Raw genomic sequence first — 21,071 nt, 5'->3', positions numbered from 1 at the left:
TTGCCCAGGCTGGTCTCAAACTCCTGGGCTCAAGCAATTCCCCTACCTCAGCCTCTCAAAGCTCTAGGATTACAGGTGTGAGCCACTGTGCCTGGCCACTTTCTATATTCCGTCATTAACAGAGCAATGAAGTCACGGCATTTACGGTGACTGTTTACACAAAGACACTAAAAAACTAGTCCAAAAACTAAAATGGCTTCATTGTAATAAAGGGGGAAGGGATATTTAGGAGAATACTATTGTTTTATAAATCTCCCTATCCATAAAAAATACTTTTTCTGCACCTACTGTTTCAAATATTTTGGGGGAACAAAGGGAGGCATAACTGTGCAGTATTTAATGCTGCACCAAAGAAGTCAAAGAGACCACTAATCCTGTCACCTAGAAGGAAATTCTTGAACATTCCTCCTCAGTTCACTGGTCTAAAATATCCTGGTAGCCAAGGAAACCACTGTCCCAGTGAAATGAGGGGGTATGGAGATATCGCTTTTCAGTTCCAAGATACAGATTTCCAGTTACAATGCTGGCTGAAAGTACAGCTGTAGTTAAATCAAATCATGAAACTATTTTATGCCTGTAGTACCTTCATCTATTTTTATAAGAATGTTTTGTAATTGAGAAGCCTAAAAGAGATCTGAATTCCCCCATACAATAGAATTGTATGCCTTTCAATGACTCTTGGTAATTCTATTACCAAGTAATACTATTTTATTGCCTTTCAGTTACTCTTGGTAATTTTTTTTTTCTTTTGAGACAGTTTCGCTTCTTGTTGCCCAGGCTGGAGTGCAATGGCGCAATCTCAGCTCACCGTAACCTCCACCTCCGTGGCTCAAGCAATTCTCCTGCCTCAGCCTCCTGAGTAGCTGGGATTACAGGCATGTGCCACCACGCCCAGCTAATTTTGTATTTTTAGTAGAGACGGGGTTTCTCCATGTTGGTTAGGCTGGTCTCAAACTCCTGACCTCATGTGATCCACCATCTTGGCCTCCCAAAGTGTTGGGATTACAGGCGTGAGCCACCTCGCCCAGCTGGTAATATTTTAAGATAGGTGCCAATTGAAAGGTAGTGGCTTTCAAAAAGTACAGCTGCTATTCTTTGGTGCCATTATTCAGAATGATAATATGAAATAAAAATGGGGGGGAAAAAAGGAATGAAAAGCATGAAAAAATGCATGTTAAATGGAGGCAAACAAAGGGAATATATTTAAGGATATAGATTTCTCTTGGAAAAGACTGTCCACAAACCCCTACCCTAATTTAGTAACAGGACAGGGCAACCCTATCGACCTACTCTGCTGGCCTTTTCTGTCACTATCAGATCATTTGAATGTATAATAACCCTTGTCCAGAACACCAGAACTAACAGTAAAGATGTTTTAAAAAAAGAACATAAGATCAAACAAACAAAAAAGTTAACCTGAGGTATGAACCTTTCCCTTGTAGAAAAAGTCCGCTACTTTTTTAATGGCCTGGGGATTGTATATGATGTTCAAGGGCCTTGTGCTGACATCAAGCCGCCTCTCAAAGTAGCTGTGCGCTGGATTTCTCTCGTACAGCATCTCAAAAACTGGGTCATCTGGGTCTGCAGCTAAAGGAAAGAATAGGAATAAGAGCATGGAACATAGCAAAAGCAATAACTTTATTCTTAATAGACCCGTGAGGAATTCTGGAAAAAAAGACATTTTCTAAATTATTTTCCAATTAGTTCACATTTATGCCTATCTTTAAAATAGAAAGCCCAATAAGGATTGAGTTTAATTTTCCACTGGAATCATGTAGAATGGTCTGTTGTATTAGCTCCCACATCATGGAAACCAAGGATCGGAAGGCCCTGCAAAGTTGCCCAGTTAGCCCCAGGTTTGCAGCTCCACTGAGAGAGGACCAGGCTGTCTCCAAGTCAAATCCGGGTCCACACAGCAAACCACTGTGCACAAAACAGAAAACATCCCTCTTTTACTACTGATTAAAGACTATTGATCTTGTTTTTGCTGAAAGGTCACCAAAAAAGAATTTTTAAATTAAATTTTAAAGAAAAGGTCAGGCATGGTGGCCCACACCTGTAATCCCAGCACTTTGGGAGACCCAGGAGGGTGGTGAGCTTGAACTCAGGAGTTCAAGACCAGCCTGGACAACATGGCAAAATCCCATCTTTACTAAATGTACTAAAATTATCCAGACATGGTGGCACATGCCTGTAATCCAGCTAAGGCATGAGAATCACTGGAACCCAGGAGACGGAGGTTGCAATGAGCCGAGATCACACCACTGCACTCCAGCCTAGGCAACAGAATAAGACCCCATCTCAAAAAAAAAAAATTATTTCAAAAAATTTTTAAATTAAAAGCAAAAAACAGCATAGGTCAAAGTACCTGGGTAATGATCACTTCTGTCTGCAGATGTAGTCTGTAGACCAAAAGATTGTGAGACTCTGCCAACTTCTTTTTGCTATTAAATAAACACACAAAAATGCATAAAGTCAGGGTGAGAGTGGACAATTCACTAAACACACCCATCCTACCCGTAGGCATCACAGCCCCTTAGCATAATAAAATCAAAACTCACTTCACAGCAGATTGACTACTTGCAGAATTGTTTACTTTCTGCCCTTTTCCCAATCTAGTGAGACCACATCTTTTCCTTTGTACTGACAATATGCTACTTTGTACTCAGCACATTTAATGAACAGTTGCTAAATAAAAATTAAACATGTCTAACTTTTCAAACTTTAAGTCTGCCTTCCCACTCTCTCCACAACCTTCCCCTAAACAAAACAAAACTACGGGCAGAATAAGAGGTCAACTATTCAACCATTTGGACAGTATGTTGCCAACTTAAGATCAAAGACCTTATCGTTAATAATGTATATTATATGTTTTAAATTACATATACATAGAAAACTTGAGATGTGGCTGTTTTGGAACCCTGGCAAGATGATATTTCATGTCAGAAGGCATGAAAATGACTGTCAGATACAGAAGAAACCCAAACATTGACATTGAAAATAGTGGTTTTATAGCATTTTCTTCCAAATCATAGCAAAATATACTAAGGTGGCTATAATGCAGGAGTGCAAGAAGGCATAGCCATAAATCTCACCAACATTTTCCCTTTAACAAATACAAAAAACTTATCTAATCCCAGCCCATCAGTCTCAAGATGATCAAGTGTCAGAATGAATCAGGTATCATTTGCCTCCTAAAATAGACAACAATTTACAAGCACCTTAGATACATTAATTACCCCCACTGTTGTACATACTGGATTAGGGAAGACTAGAAGAGGAAACATAGTTCCTTCTGTAGCCAGGTCTCGAAGAAACAGTCCACCCAACCGGACTGAAAGCAAAGAGGAATTTCTTCGAGGAAGAGACTCTGCTAGAAGTTTTACATCTGTCAAAGGCAAATAAAACGGCTGATTCAATGCTTATGAGAGTCTAATGTGTTTTTAAAAGTATTTCTATTTTACAGAGGATTATTAGAGATGAACTATTTTTCCTTGCAATTAAACAAACAAACCCTATCTATCTACAGGCACATCTTGGAAATATTGTAGGTTTGGCTCCAGACCACTGCAATAAAGCAAGGATCACAATAAAGCGAGTCGCACAAATTCTTTGGTTTCCCAGTGCACAGAAAAGTTATGTTTACACTATACAGTAGTCCACTGAGTGTGCAATAGCATTATGCCTAAAACTACAATGTAGATACCTTAATTTTAAAACATTTTATTGCTAGAAAGTGCTAACAATCCTGTGAACCTTCAGCGAGTTGTAATCTTTTTGCTGATGGAAGGTCTTGCCTACATGGTGATGGCTGCTGACTGATCAGCATGTGGCTGCTGAAGTGTTGAGGTGACTGCGGTGATTTCTTAAAATAAGACAACAAAGTTTGCTGCATCAACTGACTATTCTTTCACAGATTTCCCTGTAGCAGATGATGCTGTTTGATAAAGCATGCATTTAACCACAGTAGAACCTCTTTCAAAATTAGTCAATCCTCTCAAACCCTGCCATTACTAGCTAAGTTTATTTAGTATCCTAAAAACTTTGTTGTTGTTTCCTTTTTTTATTTTCTTATTTTGAGACAGAGTCTCACTTTGTCACCCAGGCTGGAGTGCAGTTGTGCAATTATAGCTCACTGTAACTTCAAAGTCCTGGGCTCAAGGGATCTGAGGTAGCCTCCTACCTCAGAAGGAGCCAGGACTTCTGAGTGATGGTGCATGCCACCACAACCAACTAATATTTTTTTATTTTCGGTAGAGACAGGGTCTTGCTATGTTGTCCAGGCTGGTCGTGAACTCCTGGCCTGAAATGATCCTCCTGCCTTTGCCTCCCAAAGTGCTGGGATTACAGGCATGAGCCCCACACCCAGCCCTTGGTTGTTATTTCAACAATATTCACAGTATCTTCACCAAAAGTAGATTCCATCTCAAGAAACCACCTTCTTTGCTCATCCATAAGAAATGACTCTTCATCCATTCATGTTTGATCATGAGATTACAGCAATTTAGTCACATCTTCAGGTTCCACTTCTAATTCTAGTTCTCTGCCATTTACCCCACATTTGCATTACTTCCTCCACTTAAGTCTTGAACCCCTCAAAGTCATCCAAGAGGGTTTATTTCTTCGAAACTCCTGTTAATGTTGATATTTTGACCTCCTTCCATGAATTACAAATGTTCTTCATGGCATCTAGAATGGTGAATCCTTTCCAGAAGCTTTTCTATATACTTATACCCAGGTCCATCAGAGGAATCACTATTTATGGCAGCTACAGCCTACAAAATATATTTCTTAAATAATAAAAGTTGAGGCCAGGAGTGGTGACTCACACCTGCAATCCCAGCACTTTGGGAGGCTAAAGTGGGAGGATCATTTGAGGCCAGGACTTTGAGACCACACTGGCCAACAAAGTGAGATCTCATCTCTATTTAAATAATTCATTAAATTAAAGAAACAAACAAACTTGAAAGTTGAAATTACTCCTGGATCCATGGGCTGCAGAATGGATGTTGTGTTAGCAGGCATGAAAACAACACTAATTTATTTACACTTCTCCAGCAGAGCTCTTGGGTAACTGGATGCATTATCCATGAACAGTAATATTTTGAAAGGAATCTTTTTTTCTGAGCAGGTCTCAATAGTGGCCTTTAAATATCCAGTAAACCATGCTGTAAACAGATGTGCTGTCATCATCCAAGCTTTGCTGCTCCACTGATAGAAAATAAGCAGAAGAGATTGAGCACAATTCTTAAGGGCTTTTCAAGAAAGGTAAATGGGATTTTCAAGAAAGGTAAATCAGCAACTTAAAGTCACCAGCAGCACTGGCTCCTAACAAGAGAGTCAGTATGCCCTCTGAAGCTTTGAAGCCAGGCATTGACTTCTCTTCTCTAGCTATGAAAAGTCCTAGATGGCATCTTCTTCCAATAGAAGGCTTTTTCATCTACAGTGAAAATCTGTCATTTGGTATAGCAAGGATCGTAGCTGGATCTTCTAGATAACTTGCTGCAGCTTCCCCAACAGCACTTGCTGCTTCATCTTGCACTTTTATGTTCGAGATGGGTTCTTTCCTTTAAACTCATGAACCAATCTCTGCTAGTTTCAAACTTTCCTTCTGCAGTTTCCTCACCTCTCTCAGCCTTTCCAGAACTGAAGAGAGGTAAGGCCTTGCTGTGCATTAGGCTTTGGCTTAAGGGAAGGCTGTGGCTGCTTTGATCTTCTATCCAGACCATTCAAACTTTCTCCATCACAGCAGTAAGGCTGTTTCACTTTCTGATCATTTGTGTGTTTGCTGGAGTAGCACTTTTATTAATAATTTCCTTCAAGAACTTTTCCTGTGCATTCACAAGCTGGCTGTTTGGTGCAAGTGGCCTAGCTTTTGGCCTATCTCAGCTTTTGACATGTCTTCCTCACTAAGCTTAATCACGTTTAGCTTTTGATTTAAAGTGAGAGATGTGTGACTCTTCCTTTTGTCTGAACATTTAGAGGCCAATGTAGAGTTGGCAGTCGAATTTCAATATTGTTGTTTCTCAGGTAATAGGGAGGCCCAAGGAGAGGAAAAGAGACAAGGAAATGGCCAGTCAGTGGAGCAGTTGAACATAAACAGTATTTACTAAGTTAGCCATCTTCTATGAGCATGGTTCATGGCGCTCCAAAACAAATACAATAATAACATTAAAAACCAGTGATTATAGATCACCATAACAGATAATAATAGAAAGGTCTGAAATATCGGGAAAATTACCAAAATAGAACACAGAGACATAAAGTGAACACATGCTTTTGGAAAAATGACATCTATAGACTTGCTCATTTTTAAATCTTCAATTTGTAAAAAATGCAGTATCTATAAAGTGCAATAAAGCAAAGTACAATAAAATGAAGTGTGCCTGTATCTATCTAAACATAAAAAGACTATTATTATTAGAAGTTTCCCAGTAGAATGAATATTAAATAGAGCCTTTTCAATTCAGTTCAAGCAATCTGTAGTTAATACTAAGTTTATGATAGCTCAGTTTTCTATATTATGAAGTCAAACTGGCTTTTTAAAAAAATAATTTGTCCTTCTTCAACTACTGAGGAATCTCAAATAAGTTGCTGTTTCATGGCCTGAAATAATATTTGTGAGATGTCCAAACCAACCTCTGCATATTTATTTACACACCTTTAATTCAAAGTCACAAAAAGAAGGCAGATACTGTCCAGTGAATCTTCATTATTCTCAGATTCCATATTTGCACATTTGCTTACTCGCTAAAATTTGCAGCTCCAAAATTAATCCTTATGATACTCTGTCAGTCATTCAGACACTCACAGAGCAGAAAAAAATTCAAGCCACCTGAGGTGTACATTCCCACCTGAGTTCAAACAAGGCAACGCTCTGCCTCCTCGTTTCAACTCTCACACTGTGAGCATCCTTCCTATGGTCTTCTATCTAGAGCCATGTTTTTCATGCTTCTGTGCTTTTTGTTTATAGTTTCACTGTTTAAAACAATCCCCTAGTGCAAAGTGCTATCTAGTAGTCCTGAGTGTGAGAAGACTGTGATGTGCATTACTAAAAAGAAGTGGGTATTAGAGAAACTTCCTTCAGGCCTGAGTCATAGTGCTGCAGGCCATGAGTTCAATGTTAATAAATCAATAATATATTGCTCCTCAACTTAGGGTGGAGTTATGATAAACCCACCATAAGCTGAAAATATAAGTCAGCTGGGCGCAGTGGCTCATGCCTGTAATCCCAGCAATTTGGGAAGCCGAGGCAGGCAGACTGCTTGAGGTCAGGAGTTCAAGACCAGCCTGGTCAACATGGTGAAACACTGTTTCTACTAAAAACACAAAAATTAGCCAGGCGTGGTGGTGGGCATCTGTAGTCCCAGCTACTCAGGAGGCTGAGGCAGGAGAATCACTTGAACCCAAGAGAAAGAGGTTGCAGTGAGCTGAGATCTTGCCACTGCACAGCTCACGCCACTGCACTCCAGCCTAGGTGACAAAACAAGACTTTGTCTCAAAAACGAAGAAAAAAAGAAAATATCCTAAGTCAAAAATGCATTTCATACACCTAACCTACTGGACATCACAGCTTGGCCTAGCCCACCTTAAAAGTGCTCAGAATGCTTACATTAGCCTACAGGTAAGCAAAATCATCTGGCATGATAGTCCCTGTATACTATCAGCTGCTTACTTCATGCTCACATGGCTGACTGGGAGCTGTGGCTCACTGTTGCAGCCCAGCATCTTGAGAGAATATCATACTACCTATCTCTAGCCTAGGAAAAGACCAAAATTCAAAATCCAAACTATGGCTTCTACTGAATGTGTAGAACTTTCGTGCCATTTGTAAAGTCGAAAAATCCTAAGACAAACTATCCTAAGTCGAGGACTGTGTGTACATCTATATTAAATAAGATGTCTTTAAATACAGAAACACATTTAAAAAAATAAGGTGATGTATTGATCAGTTGATGAATGTTACGGCCAGAGGGTCACATCAACCTAACCCAGTACTTCCCCGAAAAGCAATGGTTCCACATTAGCTGATAGAGTTTTCGCACTGACTTTCTAGACTGTCACTACAGCAAATAATGAGAACCGACTGGACATGGGACCACAGAGAGACAAACAGCAGCAGGTAGTTTTTTGGGAGAGGTATACCTGAAAACTCGAGCTGCATGAAAGCGCTTTCATTCATCTGAGGAGTTCCCTGCTCCTTGTGTAACAGAGTCACTGTACCCCGCTGCAACTGCAAATTCAGTTTGGCAAAGACATGATCTCGCTTTGTATATGTGTTCATACACGAGGCATCAGCAGTGGGGTCAAAAAATTCCTCAGTTCCTAAATGGTAAGGGAGTAAAGACTGTAATTAAAAACATGGAAGAATAAAAAAGCACCAGCAAGCAGAATGATCACAGTTACAATAATGTGATTTAACTAGTTTCCCTTTGTTAAGGAAGAACTCCAAAGTCATGGGTGACTATTTTATAATTTCCTAAGGTAAAACGACCCTATTTGTTTTATAAGGGATCTTATCAACTTATTTTCAAACCAGGAGGATAAGGTTCATGATGAAGGATGGTATAAACAGCGCTGCCCAGTGTGGTGAAACGGTTCACATCTACGATGTCTAGTACTGTGGCCACTATCCACAAGTGGCTACTAAGCACTAGGGAGTACATGTGGCTAATGTGGCTAGTGCAATTAAAAAAGCGAATTTTTACTTTTATTTAATTTTAATTCAATTCTATTAGCCATTTGTGCCTATGGCTAGATATTAGGCACTGCACTGCAGGTTTAAGAGCAGCTCAGGACTGGTATTCAAACTTCTGAGTTTAACATTTTTGAACCTGTTCAAATTTAGTCCTTTTACAATCTCTGCCTTTCAGCTCTATCTGAAACTACATTAATATGTACATTTAGTATCAGAGTTACAAATGGAGTATCTCCCAAAATATTTCTTATCTCAGCCTCTATGAACATCAAACAAACTGTTTTCCAATTATCTACTTTAAACTTGAGAAGTACCACAAGCTGTTGCACAAATAACAGACCAATTTATATGTAGCAAGTGAAGGCCAGCTCCCACCATACCCAGGATCTCCTCGGGAATCCACTGCTCCTGTTGCTCTGCTGACAGTCCCTCCACCACCTTCCCTTCTGGGGTTTGCTGCCCGTACCAGCCACCCCATCCAGGAAACCAGGACTGAAGATAATGCAGCATCCCACTGCCTCCACCAGGTTCTGGGTCTCCCGGAGAGGCTCCTGGAGAATCAAGCTGAGGCTCCCGCAGACTCTGTGTCAAACACAAAGGTGCAAAGATGATACTCAAAGATAAAAGCAAGCTGTGATACACCGCTGGTTCCCCACAGGAGCATGAGCACATCAAAGCTGCAGCACTCAGGCTGTGCTGGGTCTGAACAAGTCCTCTTGTAGAGGATTTCTTACCTCTGCTAGTTCTTCTTGTTTATGAAATCGATCATGAACCAGTTCACGCAAAATCTTCAATTCCTCAAAGCTCTGTTCCTCTTCAATCCGACACATTTCCTCCTGTTTGGATGAAAACAGAAGCAAACAAAAACAAGACGTTGTAGATCCAGAGACACTGGACACCCTCACTAGCCACTGAAAGTGTAGCACATGGTCCCCTGCGTCTCTTTTTTTTTTGGAGACAGAGTCTCGCTTTGTCACCCAGGTTGGAGTGCAGTGCAGTGGCACGATCTTAGCACACTGTAACCTCCACCTCCTGGGATTCGAGCAATTCTCCTGCCTCAGCCTCCTGAGTAGGTGGGACTACAGGTGTACGCCACTATGCCCAGCCAATTTGTTTTGTATTTTAGTATAGACAGGGTTTCACCATGTTGCCCAGGCTGGTCTTGAATTCCTGAGCTCAGGCAATCCTCCCGCCTAGGCCTCCCAAAGTGCTGGGTTTACGGGCGTGAGCCACCGCGGCCGGCTCAAAGTCCCCTGCATTTCCACTGAAGGCCAAGAAACAAGATAAATAATTCCCTGATTGCTGTTTCTAGCTTAAGTCGCTTTTCCATATAATCCAATAGATGTTTTTTAGTCTCAACAACTTCACTAACAATTCTCCAGAAATTGAGCTCTATGAAAGAAGGGGAAAAAAAAAAAACATCACTAACAACTTGAATGAAATTTGAGACGGATGGTAAATGGAGAGGGAGCAAAGAACAGCATGACTCAGTTTTAAGAGTCACTAAAGCGTATGGACTGTTGCAGCACCCATACTTTGCACGGCACTGACCCTGTTTACGAAGGGCTTCCACATGTATTAGCTCAGATGACAGGTAGGCAGCCTAGCTATTGCTCTTCCTGAAACCTAGGACCACGTTTCCACAGAAAGTGTGCAGGCCCCAGCTCTTTTACACTTCATGTAGGAAATTAGCAAGAACACAGTCATTTTTCACTTGTTTCACCTAGTTAGGAAAGAACCATGATAGCCAGCAACATTTTTAAAAAGCAGAATTAGCTGTCCTGAACTGCTTCTTACACCGTAACACTAATTTAAAAAAGGAGATTTTACATGTTTACTTGCTCACCTCAGCTGTAAATGAGATTTTTCTCTCCCTCTATGTCTTTGCCTGTGCCTTTAAGAAAATCATCCAAGGGCTAGGCCCAGAAGCTCAGGTCTTTAATCCCAGCACTTTGGGAGGCCAAACAGGCAAATCGCTTGAGCCTAGGAGTTCCAGATCAGCCTGGGCAATACAGCAAAACCCTGACTCTATAAGAGACACAAAAATTAGCCGGGCATGGTGACACACAGCTACTCAGGAGGCTGAGGTGGGAGGATCACTTGAGCCAAGGAGTTAGAGATTGCACTGAGCCAAGATTACAACACTGCACTCCAGCCTGGACCATAGAGGGAGATCCTGTCTAAAAAAAAAAAAAAAAAAAAAAAAAATGTAGGCCGGGAGTGATGGAGGCTGCGGCAGGCAGATCTCTTGAGCTCAAACTCCACCTCCCCCAAAAATACTAAAATGTCTAGTTGTGGTGATGCGGGCCTGTAGTCCCAGCTACTTGGAAGGCTGTGGCAGGAGAATAGACTGAGCCCGGGAGGTAGGGGAGGGTGGAGGTTGCAGTGAGCAAGTTCATGCAACTGAACAATATTGCCTGGGCAATACAGCCAGACCTTGTCTCAAAAAAAAAAAAGAAAAGAAAAGAAAATCATCCAAAATGTATAGTTTATTTTATCCTTATAAGGTTCTTGTGTCAGTAACCATAACAGTAAGAGTGATGATAAAATCATTAGCAAAGTGAGTGGGTCACGGCCTCAGAGAGCCGGCAGGAGAGGTACGAATAACTAGGGATTCAACATTGCCATCAGTGACCACACGGCGGGTGCTGAAGGGAAAAGTAATATTCCTTTGTGTTTGGAAGAGTCTACTAAACAAATGGTTTGTCAAGGGGCAGTACCTGAGCCAAAATCTTAGAAACAGTCTAAGTTGCTACTGCAAAATCTGATGCTCACAAACTTGAAACAAAACAAGAAGCAAAGCAATCCCCAATACCTTTCCCTGAGAGAGAGCACATAGAGAAGGGGTGGGGTCCCATGCCGGGACTCCGGGAGGGGGCATTCTAAGGGCCTTTAGCCCTACTAACTAAAACATGAGCTTGCCTTCAGCACGTACTTCACCCTTTTCTGCCTAGCCTCTACGACCAAAATATCCAAGGTCAATCAAGTTGACTGGGATTACAGAAAACGTAGGCCAAAGTTCACAGAGATTACAGTCTTTGAAGTAAAGGAATTAGGACTGAGATCAGGCTTTGAAGAGGGGCAGGTAACTGCATGAGACAGTCTCTCGAGCTGGGGGCAGGGGTGTGGGCACAAAGGCATAGCAGGATCACGGTGATCTTTTCTTCTTCCCGTCCCCTGGTCTGGCTCTCCTCGGGCAATAGAGGTGGAGGATGCTTCTGGCTTAGTTCTCACTCCAGCAAGACCAACTCTATTTTATATCTTCACAGATTCCATTTTCTTTAGTCTTTGAGAGAACATTCTTATCTTCTGAATAAGACAAGAATCACAAGACCACAGTCCACTTACCTTGTCATCTGTGGACAGCAGGCCTCCTTTTAACTTGTTGAAATATTTGTCAGTGTAAGATACAGCATCACGAGCGCGGTGCAACATAAAATCCCAAGTGCAACGTTTTCTCTGCTCTCTAATCTCATACAAGTTAGCATTCAAAGCAAAATACCACCATTCCCGGCAGCTGAAATAGTCCATAACAATGTTATCACATCTTATAACAAAAGCAATGAAAAGGCTACCAGTCCAGGACAATCCATAACACCACTTCTCTCCTGAGACATATTTTCTCTTGTCAGTCATCAGTTTATATCATAAGCTCACCTTAATATTAAACTAAACCCAGTAGGTGGAGAAGGTAAATCTGCCAAAGAACATCAAATAATAGATCCCCAATTTATATATCAATAATGTAGTTCTCAATCAGTTTGAATTACAATATCTGTCCTGTCCACTGACAGAATGTCAAATGCTGACTGTAAAGTAAATACCATCTTAAGATAATTATCAAGGATTTGACTACTAAAGACTTTTAATTGAATACTTCTAACTAAAGGCATGGAAATACATAGGATCTTTAAAAAGTTTTATTATATCAGGCTGGTCAAGTTTATCCCTACAACATGAAAATAGGATTCAGTTTTGCTATGGAGGCTGCAAACAGTACTATGTAAATGTTGACCAAACAACCCGGGAGAAAAAACACAGGGAAGTGGTTCAAAGAATATACTACACACCACATCCCATCAGAGCAACATCAGTCTCCTTGCTAAACGAGACTGAGAGGATCTTCTGAATTTCACCACACTCAAGGAGTGAACTGATACCACCAAATAATATACAGAAAGAATATCAGTGATGATAAACAACAGGAATGACATTCCAAGGATCAGAAAAATCAATTGTACTTTTATCTCCAAACATGGGTAAAGGAAAGTGAGGCATATTTCTGATCTATGTGCAAAATAAGAACACACTCTAAAATGTATTTCATGACCACACTGAGAAGTTCTTACTTCTTAGATATCGCCACTTTGGGTTTCCACCTTCGGAACTTCACCTGCCTCTCCTTTCGCTCCAGCTCCTTGAGGAATTCCATGATTTGTCGGTATTGCAGCTTTTATTAGAGGTTAAGAGATACGAGGTCAGAATAGGTTTGTTTCTTTTCTTTTCTTTCTTTTTTTCTTTTTTTGAGATGGAATTTCGCTCTCGTTGCCCAGGCTGGAGTGCAACAGCACAATCTCGGCTCACTGCAACTTCCGCCTCCTGGGTTCAAGCAATTCTCCTGCCTCAGCCTACTGAGTAGCTGGGACTATAGGCGTGCACCACCATGCCCAGCTAATTTTTGTATTTTTAGTAGAGACGGGGTTTCACCATGTTGGTCAGGCTCGTCTCGAACTCCTGACCTCATGATCCGCCTGCCTCGGCCTATCAAAGTGCTGGGATTACAGGTGTGAGCCACCGCGCCCGGCCGTGTCTGTTTCTTTTACTAAGTTAAGATCTATATCTAACAAGAACAATTCACATTAGTTGATCCACTGAACTGAAAGCCAGTGCAAACTGAAAAACCAAAATATCAGCATCAAGTGGCATGTTTCTCTGAACACTGACAGTTAAGCCTATACATTACCATATCTCTTACATTCTTTGTTCAGCTCTTAAGCATCAAAACAAAACTAGCCTGATTTCCAATCCATACCTCCAACTAAAAAAAAAAAAAACTAGCCTGAGATTAACCCAATTTAACTATGTAACAGATAGTGAGTTTTATACCTAACACAACTTAGTCTGGAGGGAAATGGTCTCACCTGAACTTTCTTTTCTGCTGACGATACATTAATATCAAGACTTTCACCACAGTCACCAGTCTGACAGTGAGTAGAAGCCACTGAGAAGAAAGGGCATACCTGAGAGAGTTTCAAGGGAATGGTCTCCAGCTGAATATCACAATCGATACGGGGACTGTGCCGAGACCGCAGGGGCTTCTTGGAGCAGTTTCTCTTCAAAAGAGCAGATGCAAACACGGGCTCCAGGACGTAGTGATGGCTGCGACTCTCCATGCTTTTGGCCATGGCCTCCTGTGTGTCACAAGAACACCTGCTCTGCTCAGAATGGCTTTCCTTCTGGTAATCACTCTTTTATAATGTTGGGATTACATGACAAACAGTGGGGCTCAGCCATAGGCTCTGTCACGGCAGCAAATACTTTCGTCTGTTTTGATTTCATTCAGTTTTATTCTTTTCATATGGAGACAGGATCTCACTAGATTGCCCTGTCTGGTCTTGAACTCCTAGGCTCAAGTGATACTCCCGCCTCAGCGTCCTAAAGTGCTGAGATTACAGGCATGAGTCACGGTGTCTGGCAAATGTTGTTAGGATCAAGTTACATGTTGATTTGTTATCTAATCAACAGTGTATTATATCAGAATCCAAAAACAGTATTAAACTGGGTTATAAAGCTCTATAAAATTTTTAATTTTTTGTTTATATTTCTTAATAGGTAATACATTCACATGTTAAAATTTTTAAGGCAAAAAAAGGTGAAATATCTCCTTCCTGGTCTCCTCCCCCAGCCACCCACTTACCTCCTCAGAGGCAACCAAAGACACCAGCTTCTTATGTCTCCCGCCCACGCCATTATGTACATATGCAGATAAATCTATAATTTTCTATTTTCTATTTTTTTTTTTTTAAGATGGGGTTTCACCGTGATGGCCAGGCTGGTCTTGAACTCCTGACCTCAGGTGATCCACCCACCTCGGCCTCCCAAAGTGCTAGGATTACAGGCGTGAGCTACCGTGCCCGGCCCTAATTTTCTATTTTCTTACACAAATGCTGTATGTGCTGTTTTTACCTTAGTTTCACTTTATACTATACCTTAGAGACTATTACATATTCATCATAAAAGTCTGTACCTTTATTATTTATAACTGCATATTGTTTTACTGGATGAATACAGTGTTTATGTAACTGAATAAAAACAAAAACCGGCCAGGTGCAATAGCTCACACCTGTAATCCCAGCACTTTGGCAGGCCGAGGCAGGTGGATTACCTGAGGTCAGACGTTTGAGACCAGCCTGGTCAACATGGTGAAACCCTATCTCTACTAAAAATACAAACATTAGCGGGCACGGTGGCAAGCACCTATAACCCCAGCTATCACTTGCATCCAGGAGGCAGAGACACTGCAGTGAGCCAAGATCGCACCACTGCACTTCAGCCTGGGTGACAGGGTGAGACTCCATCTCAAAAAAATAATAATAATAATTAAACTGAGATTTTCTTTTTAATCCTTCACAAACAATAATACTTTATATCTAATGATTTATGACTTTTTAAATATCGCTTAAGGTTTTGCCACCAAAGGTGAAGTTTAAACATAAATGCAATAAGAAAGCTCCTCTTTAAGAATCAGTCCTGGTACTTTGCTCATTTAAAATGCGGATGCCTAGGCCAGGTGTGGGGGCTCATGCCTATAATCTCAGCACTTTGGGAGGCCAAAGAGGGAGGAGTGCTTGAGCACAAGAGTTTGAGACCAGCCTGGGCAACATAGTGAGACTCCATCTCTATAAAAATAAATAAATAAATGATGGGGAAAAAAATCTAGATGAATAACTATCTTACATACACATGCAAAGAGTGGAATATGATGCAGTAGTCAGAGCAATGAATTGAAAGTACAAACAGCAACATCTTAAAAACATAGCCTTAACTGAGAAACATAAACCAAAGAAACCTATAGTCTAGTATTAATTTAACACATACAGAAAGCACTCCATATTGTTCAAAGTCACATACACAAGTGCCTCAAGCAAACACCCTTGAACGTGAATGCCTTTAGAGGAAGAGTGGGTGGGAATGGGAATCAGAGATGCAGGAGCCAAAAGCCTCTATGGCAGTGACCCTATACCACTTTCCTTCCATGGTGTCTTGCAACAGGCCCCCTGCCAGAATCATACCTGTAACTCCACCTGAGGCAAATCTCCCAGTAAAGTGCAATCGACATCCCAATAGATGCTAAACTCAGCTACGTCTAACTGCTTTTTCCGCATTAGTTTCTGTACCTGAAGTAAGAAAGACAAAGAAGAAAATAGGATGATTGCCTTTATTCGTGAATGTCATTCATTCAACAAACCATTTATAAAGAATCATGTGTCAGGTACTTTGTGAGGTGCTGGGAATATACAACTCAATTAAAACATGGTTCTGCTCTTACAAAATCTAGCTAACTGGGGATACAAACATGCAAATACATAATTTTAATGACACAGAGGGAAGCAGAAGAAGAATCTATACAATGCTATAAGCAAACAAGAAAACATCACTGGGCAGATGAGTGTCAAAAGATGTGTAAGTTTCAGGCAAATGGTGGGGGAGGAGGAAACGGCTGGGTCAACCATACAGTACTCCCTTGGTATCCACAGGGGGTTGGTTCCAGGAACTCCAAAAATACAAAAATCTGCAAATGCTCAAGTCTCTTACATAAAATGGCATAGTATTTGCATATAACTTACCATATATCCTCCCTGTATACTTTAAATCATCTTTAGATTACTTAAAATACCTAATACAATGTAAAGCTATGTAAATCGCTGTTATACTGAATTTTCTTTTTTGAGACGGAGTCTCACTCTTGTTGCCGAGGGTGGTGTGTAATGGTACGTCAGCTTACCGCAACCACCGCCACCCGGGTTCAAGCGATTCTCCTGCCTCAGCCTCCCGAGTAGCTGGGATTACAGGCATGCGACACCACACCTGGCTAATTTTTGTATTTTTAGTAGAGAAGGGGTTTCTCCATGTTGATCAGGCTGGTCTCAAACTGACCTCAGGTGATCCACCCACCTCAGCCTTCCAAAGTGCTGGGATTACAGGCGTGAGCCACCGCACTTGGCCCTGAAAATTTTTTTATTTGTATAATTTTTTGTTGTCTTTGCAGATGTATTCAAATTACATTAGTGGAGGCCCTAATCCAATGAGTATTGTCCTTACAAGAAGGAAAAAGACACGAGGAGAGGGCCACGCGAAGACAGAGGCAGAGGCTACGTGAAGCACCTGCCAGTGGAGGAACCTCAATGGCTGCCAGCAGCCACTAGACAAGCAGAGATGCCTGGAACAGTTTCTCCCTCAGAGCCTCCAGGAGGAACTGATGCTGCCACAATCCCTTGACTTCTGACCTCTCATCCAGAGAATAAATGTATGTTGTTTTAAGCCATCTGGTTTATGGCAATGTGCTAGGGCTGCCCTAGTTATCAAATTCATTAGGAAAGGAAGTGTATGCCATGCTAAGGTGTTTGAATTTCAGGCTTTAAGTGATGGGGAGCTGCTGAACGTTTTGATGCAGGCAGATACCACGATCAGGGATGTGTTTCAGAAAAAGAGGTCTGGTGACAGTGTAAAGTAGGGCTTTCCCTTCAGAGTGCCAGAAAAAATGAGTTATGAGTGTCTCAAGTATGAGCAAGTATATAGCCAATTCCAGCCCTAAGCAGTCACAGCTATTTGCCCCAGTGTACGGTACAAATACTATCTTTTTACTGTGTGTGTCCTGACAATGAAAAGACTGGGAAGCATTGGTACAGGACAAATAGAAAGACCCTGGAGATCACAGAACAGGATATTCATTAGCCCAGGTAAAACCTGACAGCATCCTGCAGGGTGACAGTTATATGAGGATGGACAGAAGAGCTACCTTTGTGAAGAACTGGATATGGAAACTGAAGCATAAGAAGTAAAGGGATGAGCACATAGCTTCTAGAGATCAGTGTGGCAGGTAGGAGCACACGCTGAGGAGCAGGGATGGCACACTCTTCCGTAAAGAGCCAGAGGGTCAACAGCTTAAGCTCTGCAGGCCACGCAGTCTTCGCTGCAACTATAGTACTCCATCTTGGACAACACTAATTAGCATGGCTGGGATCGAATAAACCTTTACTTACAAAAACAGGTGGGAAGCCAGATTTGGCCACAGGCTGTAGTTTGCCAAGCCCTAATTTAGAGCTGGTCTACCTGGGTTCAACTTTTTACTTCCCCTCTTGTGCCGTAGTGTCCTCAGTAGGGTTATTAGGATAACAGCAGTGGGGAAAATCAAGGAGAATTAAAGGAGTTAAATCATATAAAGTGCTAAGAACAGTGCCTGGCACATAAAAGGGTTCAAAACTGCTAGTTATCATTGGTTTTTACATTCAATAACATGTCAGAGAATAAGGAAAAATACAAATACTTTGGGGGCTAAATGGGTAGATGGAATACATGAGATCATTCTAGTTAGGACAAGCTGTGGTATAACATGAAATATATTTGGACTTTGTCCCTGGTCCCTGACACAGAGTTCCTAAAACGAAGTTCCTGACAGGAGTGTCACTGTTGTTCATAAAAAGCCTCATGATCACACCTCAGTATATGTTAATCAAGTGACTTTCGATTGGGTCCCTAGACAGCCTCAGAATGGGGCTGGTCACAGAAAGATCAAGTAATTACAGGTTTGGGCCTTTCAGTGCCACTCGCTGACCTCTAGGTGGTGGGGCTGGAGATTAAGCTGCATAAAAACTTTGAACCATGAGATCTGCTGAGCTTCCAGGGTGCTGAACACTGGAGGGGGCGTGCCCCTCTTCATCTAGATATTCACCTGTATCCTTCACAACATCCTTTATCATAAAGCAGCAAATGTAAGTGAAGTGTTTCCCTGAGTTCTGTGAGCCATCCTAACAAATTACCAAACCTGAGGAGGGGGACTGTGGGAACTGCAACTTCTAGTCAGAAGCACAGGTCACAACCTTGGCCTTGCAACTGACATCTGAAGTCGGGGGCAGTCCTATGGGACAAGATCTTACCTGGCAGGGTCTGTAGTAACCCATTAGTGTCAGAATTGAGTTAAACTACAAGACACTGAGTTGATATGTGATGGAGAATTGCTCGGTGTGTGCGAGAAAACCCTCACACATCTGGTGTCAAAAATGTTTTGTGTAGAGTGTGAAGAAACAGTGTGTGTTTTGAGACAAGTAGTAGTTTTAAGAAAACCACAAATATGAAGGTCAATGGGTAGAGAATGAAGTTCAAGATGTGGAAGCCATCATCAAATGTTCCCAGGTGGTAGCTATTACTATGAAACAGAGTGCGTTTACCCAGGGAGTGTACATAACATGAGAAGAAAATCAAGGATAAAATCCTCTCTGCCCTCACTTTCTTCGTGTATAAAATGAAAGTGATATTACCAAAGGTCAGATAAATTAACTGTTTCCCTATTTCACAAATTTGATTTGTTGCAAACACAAAAGAGACACCCATGCCTACCACAGAAGGCAATAGAAAAGAATGCAATTCATTTACATAACACAAAATGGCAAAAGGCAGAGCTCCAAATTCCTAGAGCATGGATTTCTTCCTGCTCTGTAATCACATTTCATACTCACAGGCTCATTCACAGCATTTTGCATGGACACATTCTTAATGCAGATGCCAAACGCAAAAGGATGGGATGGATTGGTGATACCATCTTCAAAGCGTAAATGGACATCTTGAATTTTTAACTGCAAAGAGAAAAAAGAAAAAGCAGCTGATGTAACTGCAGAACAGTGTTGCAAAGAAAAGAAAAAGCATTTTGATAACTGCTGTAGGGTAAAATACTATAGGTAGGGGTCAAACCGCCCTTGAGCCCTTGCGCCACTAAAGAAAATCACAGCAGGCACATTATACAAACACATCACACACATATCCAGCATTCAGTAAGTTCCTAAGAAAGGTACAATCACAAACTGCACATGAATAACATTACTTTGTGATGAGTTTTTCAAAAGAGCTGCAATACTTTCATTAAATCATTTCAGAAGATACCTTAAAAAAGCAATTAAAGAAAGTAATGCCACTGTACACAGGCAATTGTTCCTCCTGCTCTGTTGATCTCTTCATCTTGCCTCTATGTCCTCACATCTGGACCAAGAAAACCCGCAAGGCACACAAGCTTTGCATGTATGTACGTATGCATGTATTTATTCCTCCTAGCACCTCCCTGAAAGTGGGCTACAGAAAAGGCACTCTGCTTCAATGAATTAAAAAATAATAATGAAATATCTTACCAATAAGTGCAGAGTAGTTAAGAAAAAAAGAAAAATAAGAATAATAATGGGCTGGGCACAGTGGTTCATGCCTGTAATCCTAGCTACTCGGGAAGCTGAGGCAGGAGTATTACTTGAACCCAAGAGTTGGAGACCAGTCCGGGAAACATAGCAAGACTTCGCTTCTACTAAAAACTTTTAAAAATTAGGTATGGTGTCACAAGCCTAGAGTTTCAGCTACTCAGGAGGCGGAGGCAGGAGGACTGTGTGAGCCCAAGAGGAGGAGGCTGCAGTAAGCTATAATGGCGCCACTGAACTCCAGCCTAGGCAACAGGGTGAGATTATGTCTCAATAATAATAATAACAGAAAGTAAAAAGATAATCCAGAGAATGCAAGAAAGTATTTGCAAATCTGATAAGGATCTCGTATTCGGAATATATAGAGAGCTCTTATAAATCAACAATAAAAAGCTAAACTGATTTTTAAAATAGGCAAAGGACGGCATGGCCGGGCATGGTGGATCACGCCTATAATACCAGCACTTTTGGTGGCTGAGGAAGGTATATCACCTGAGGTCAGGGGTTTGAGACCAGACTGGCCAACATGGTGAAGCTGCGTCTCTACTAAAAATACAAAAATTAGCCAGGCATGATGGCACACGCCTGTAATCCTAGCTCCTCGGGAGGCTGAGGCAGGAGAATCGCTTGAACCCAGGAGGCAGAAGCTGAGATAGCAACACTGCACTCCAGCCTGGGTGACAGAGCAAGACTTGGTATCAAAAAAAAAAAAAATTGGTGGCAAAGGATTAAAATAGATATTTCTCCCAAAAAAAAGAAGATACATAAGTGGCCAGAAAATATATGGAAAAATATTCAGTATCATTAGCTATTAAGAAAATGCAAATCAAAACCACAGCAAGATCATTTCACACCTACTAGTACATAATCAATAATAAATGTTTGCTTTTTGGTTTTGTGTGTTTTTTTTGTTTTTT

The 21,071-nt window shown here is 41.3% G+C and overlaps 1 protein-coding gene across 1 annotated transcript in view; it reads right to left on the bottom strand.

Annotated features, from left to right (window-relative positions):
* Nucleotides 1–21,071, bottom strand: part of VPS13D (vacuolar protein sorting 13 homolog D) — a 301,395-nt gene that overhangs the window by 262,848 nt on the left and 17,476 nt on the right. Inside the window, exons 6-16 of the mRNA XM_017504510.2 lie at nucleotides 19,435–19,551; nucleotides 15,991–16,095; nucleotides 13,939–14,109; nucleotides 13,048–13,148; nucleotides 12,047–12,215; nucleotides 9,433–9,534; nucleotides 9,079–9,280; nucleotides 8,146–8,325; nucleotides 3,258–3,388; nucleotides 2,369–2,444; nucleotides 1,415–1,587 (exon numbers count right to left, since the gene is read on the bottom strand). Coding sequence (XP_017359999.2) covers nucleotides 1,415–1,587; nucleotides 2,369–2,444; nucleotides 3,258–3,388; nucleotides 8,146–8,325; nucleotides 9,079–9,280; nucleotides 9,433–9,534; nucleotides 12,047–12,215; nucleotides 13,048–13,148; nucleotides 13,939–14,109; nucleotides 15,991–16,095; nucleotides 19,435–19,551 — 1,527 coding nt within the window. The remainder of the gene's footprint in view (nucleotides 1–1,414; nucleotides 1,588–2,368; nucleotides 2,445–3,257; nucleotides 3,389–8,145; nucleotides 8,326–9,078; nucleotides 9,281–9,432; nucleotides 9,535–12,046; nucleotides 12,216–13,047; nucleotides 13,149–13,938; nucleotides 14,110–15,990; nucleotides 16,096–19,434; nucleotides 19,552–21,071) is intronic.

This window comes from Cebus imitator, unplaced genomic scaffold, assembly GCF_001604975.1.
Source record: "Cebus imitator isolate Cc_AM_T3 unplaced genomic scaffold, Cebus_imitator-1.0 Scaffold15, whole genome shotgun sequence".
NCBI classification, from domain to species: Eukaryota; Metazoa; Chordata; class Mammalia; order Primates; family Cebidae; genus Cebus; species Cebus imitator.
This window is presented reverse-complemented; position numbering and strand designations above follow the sequence as displayed.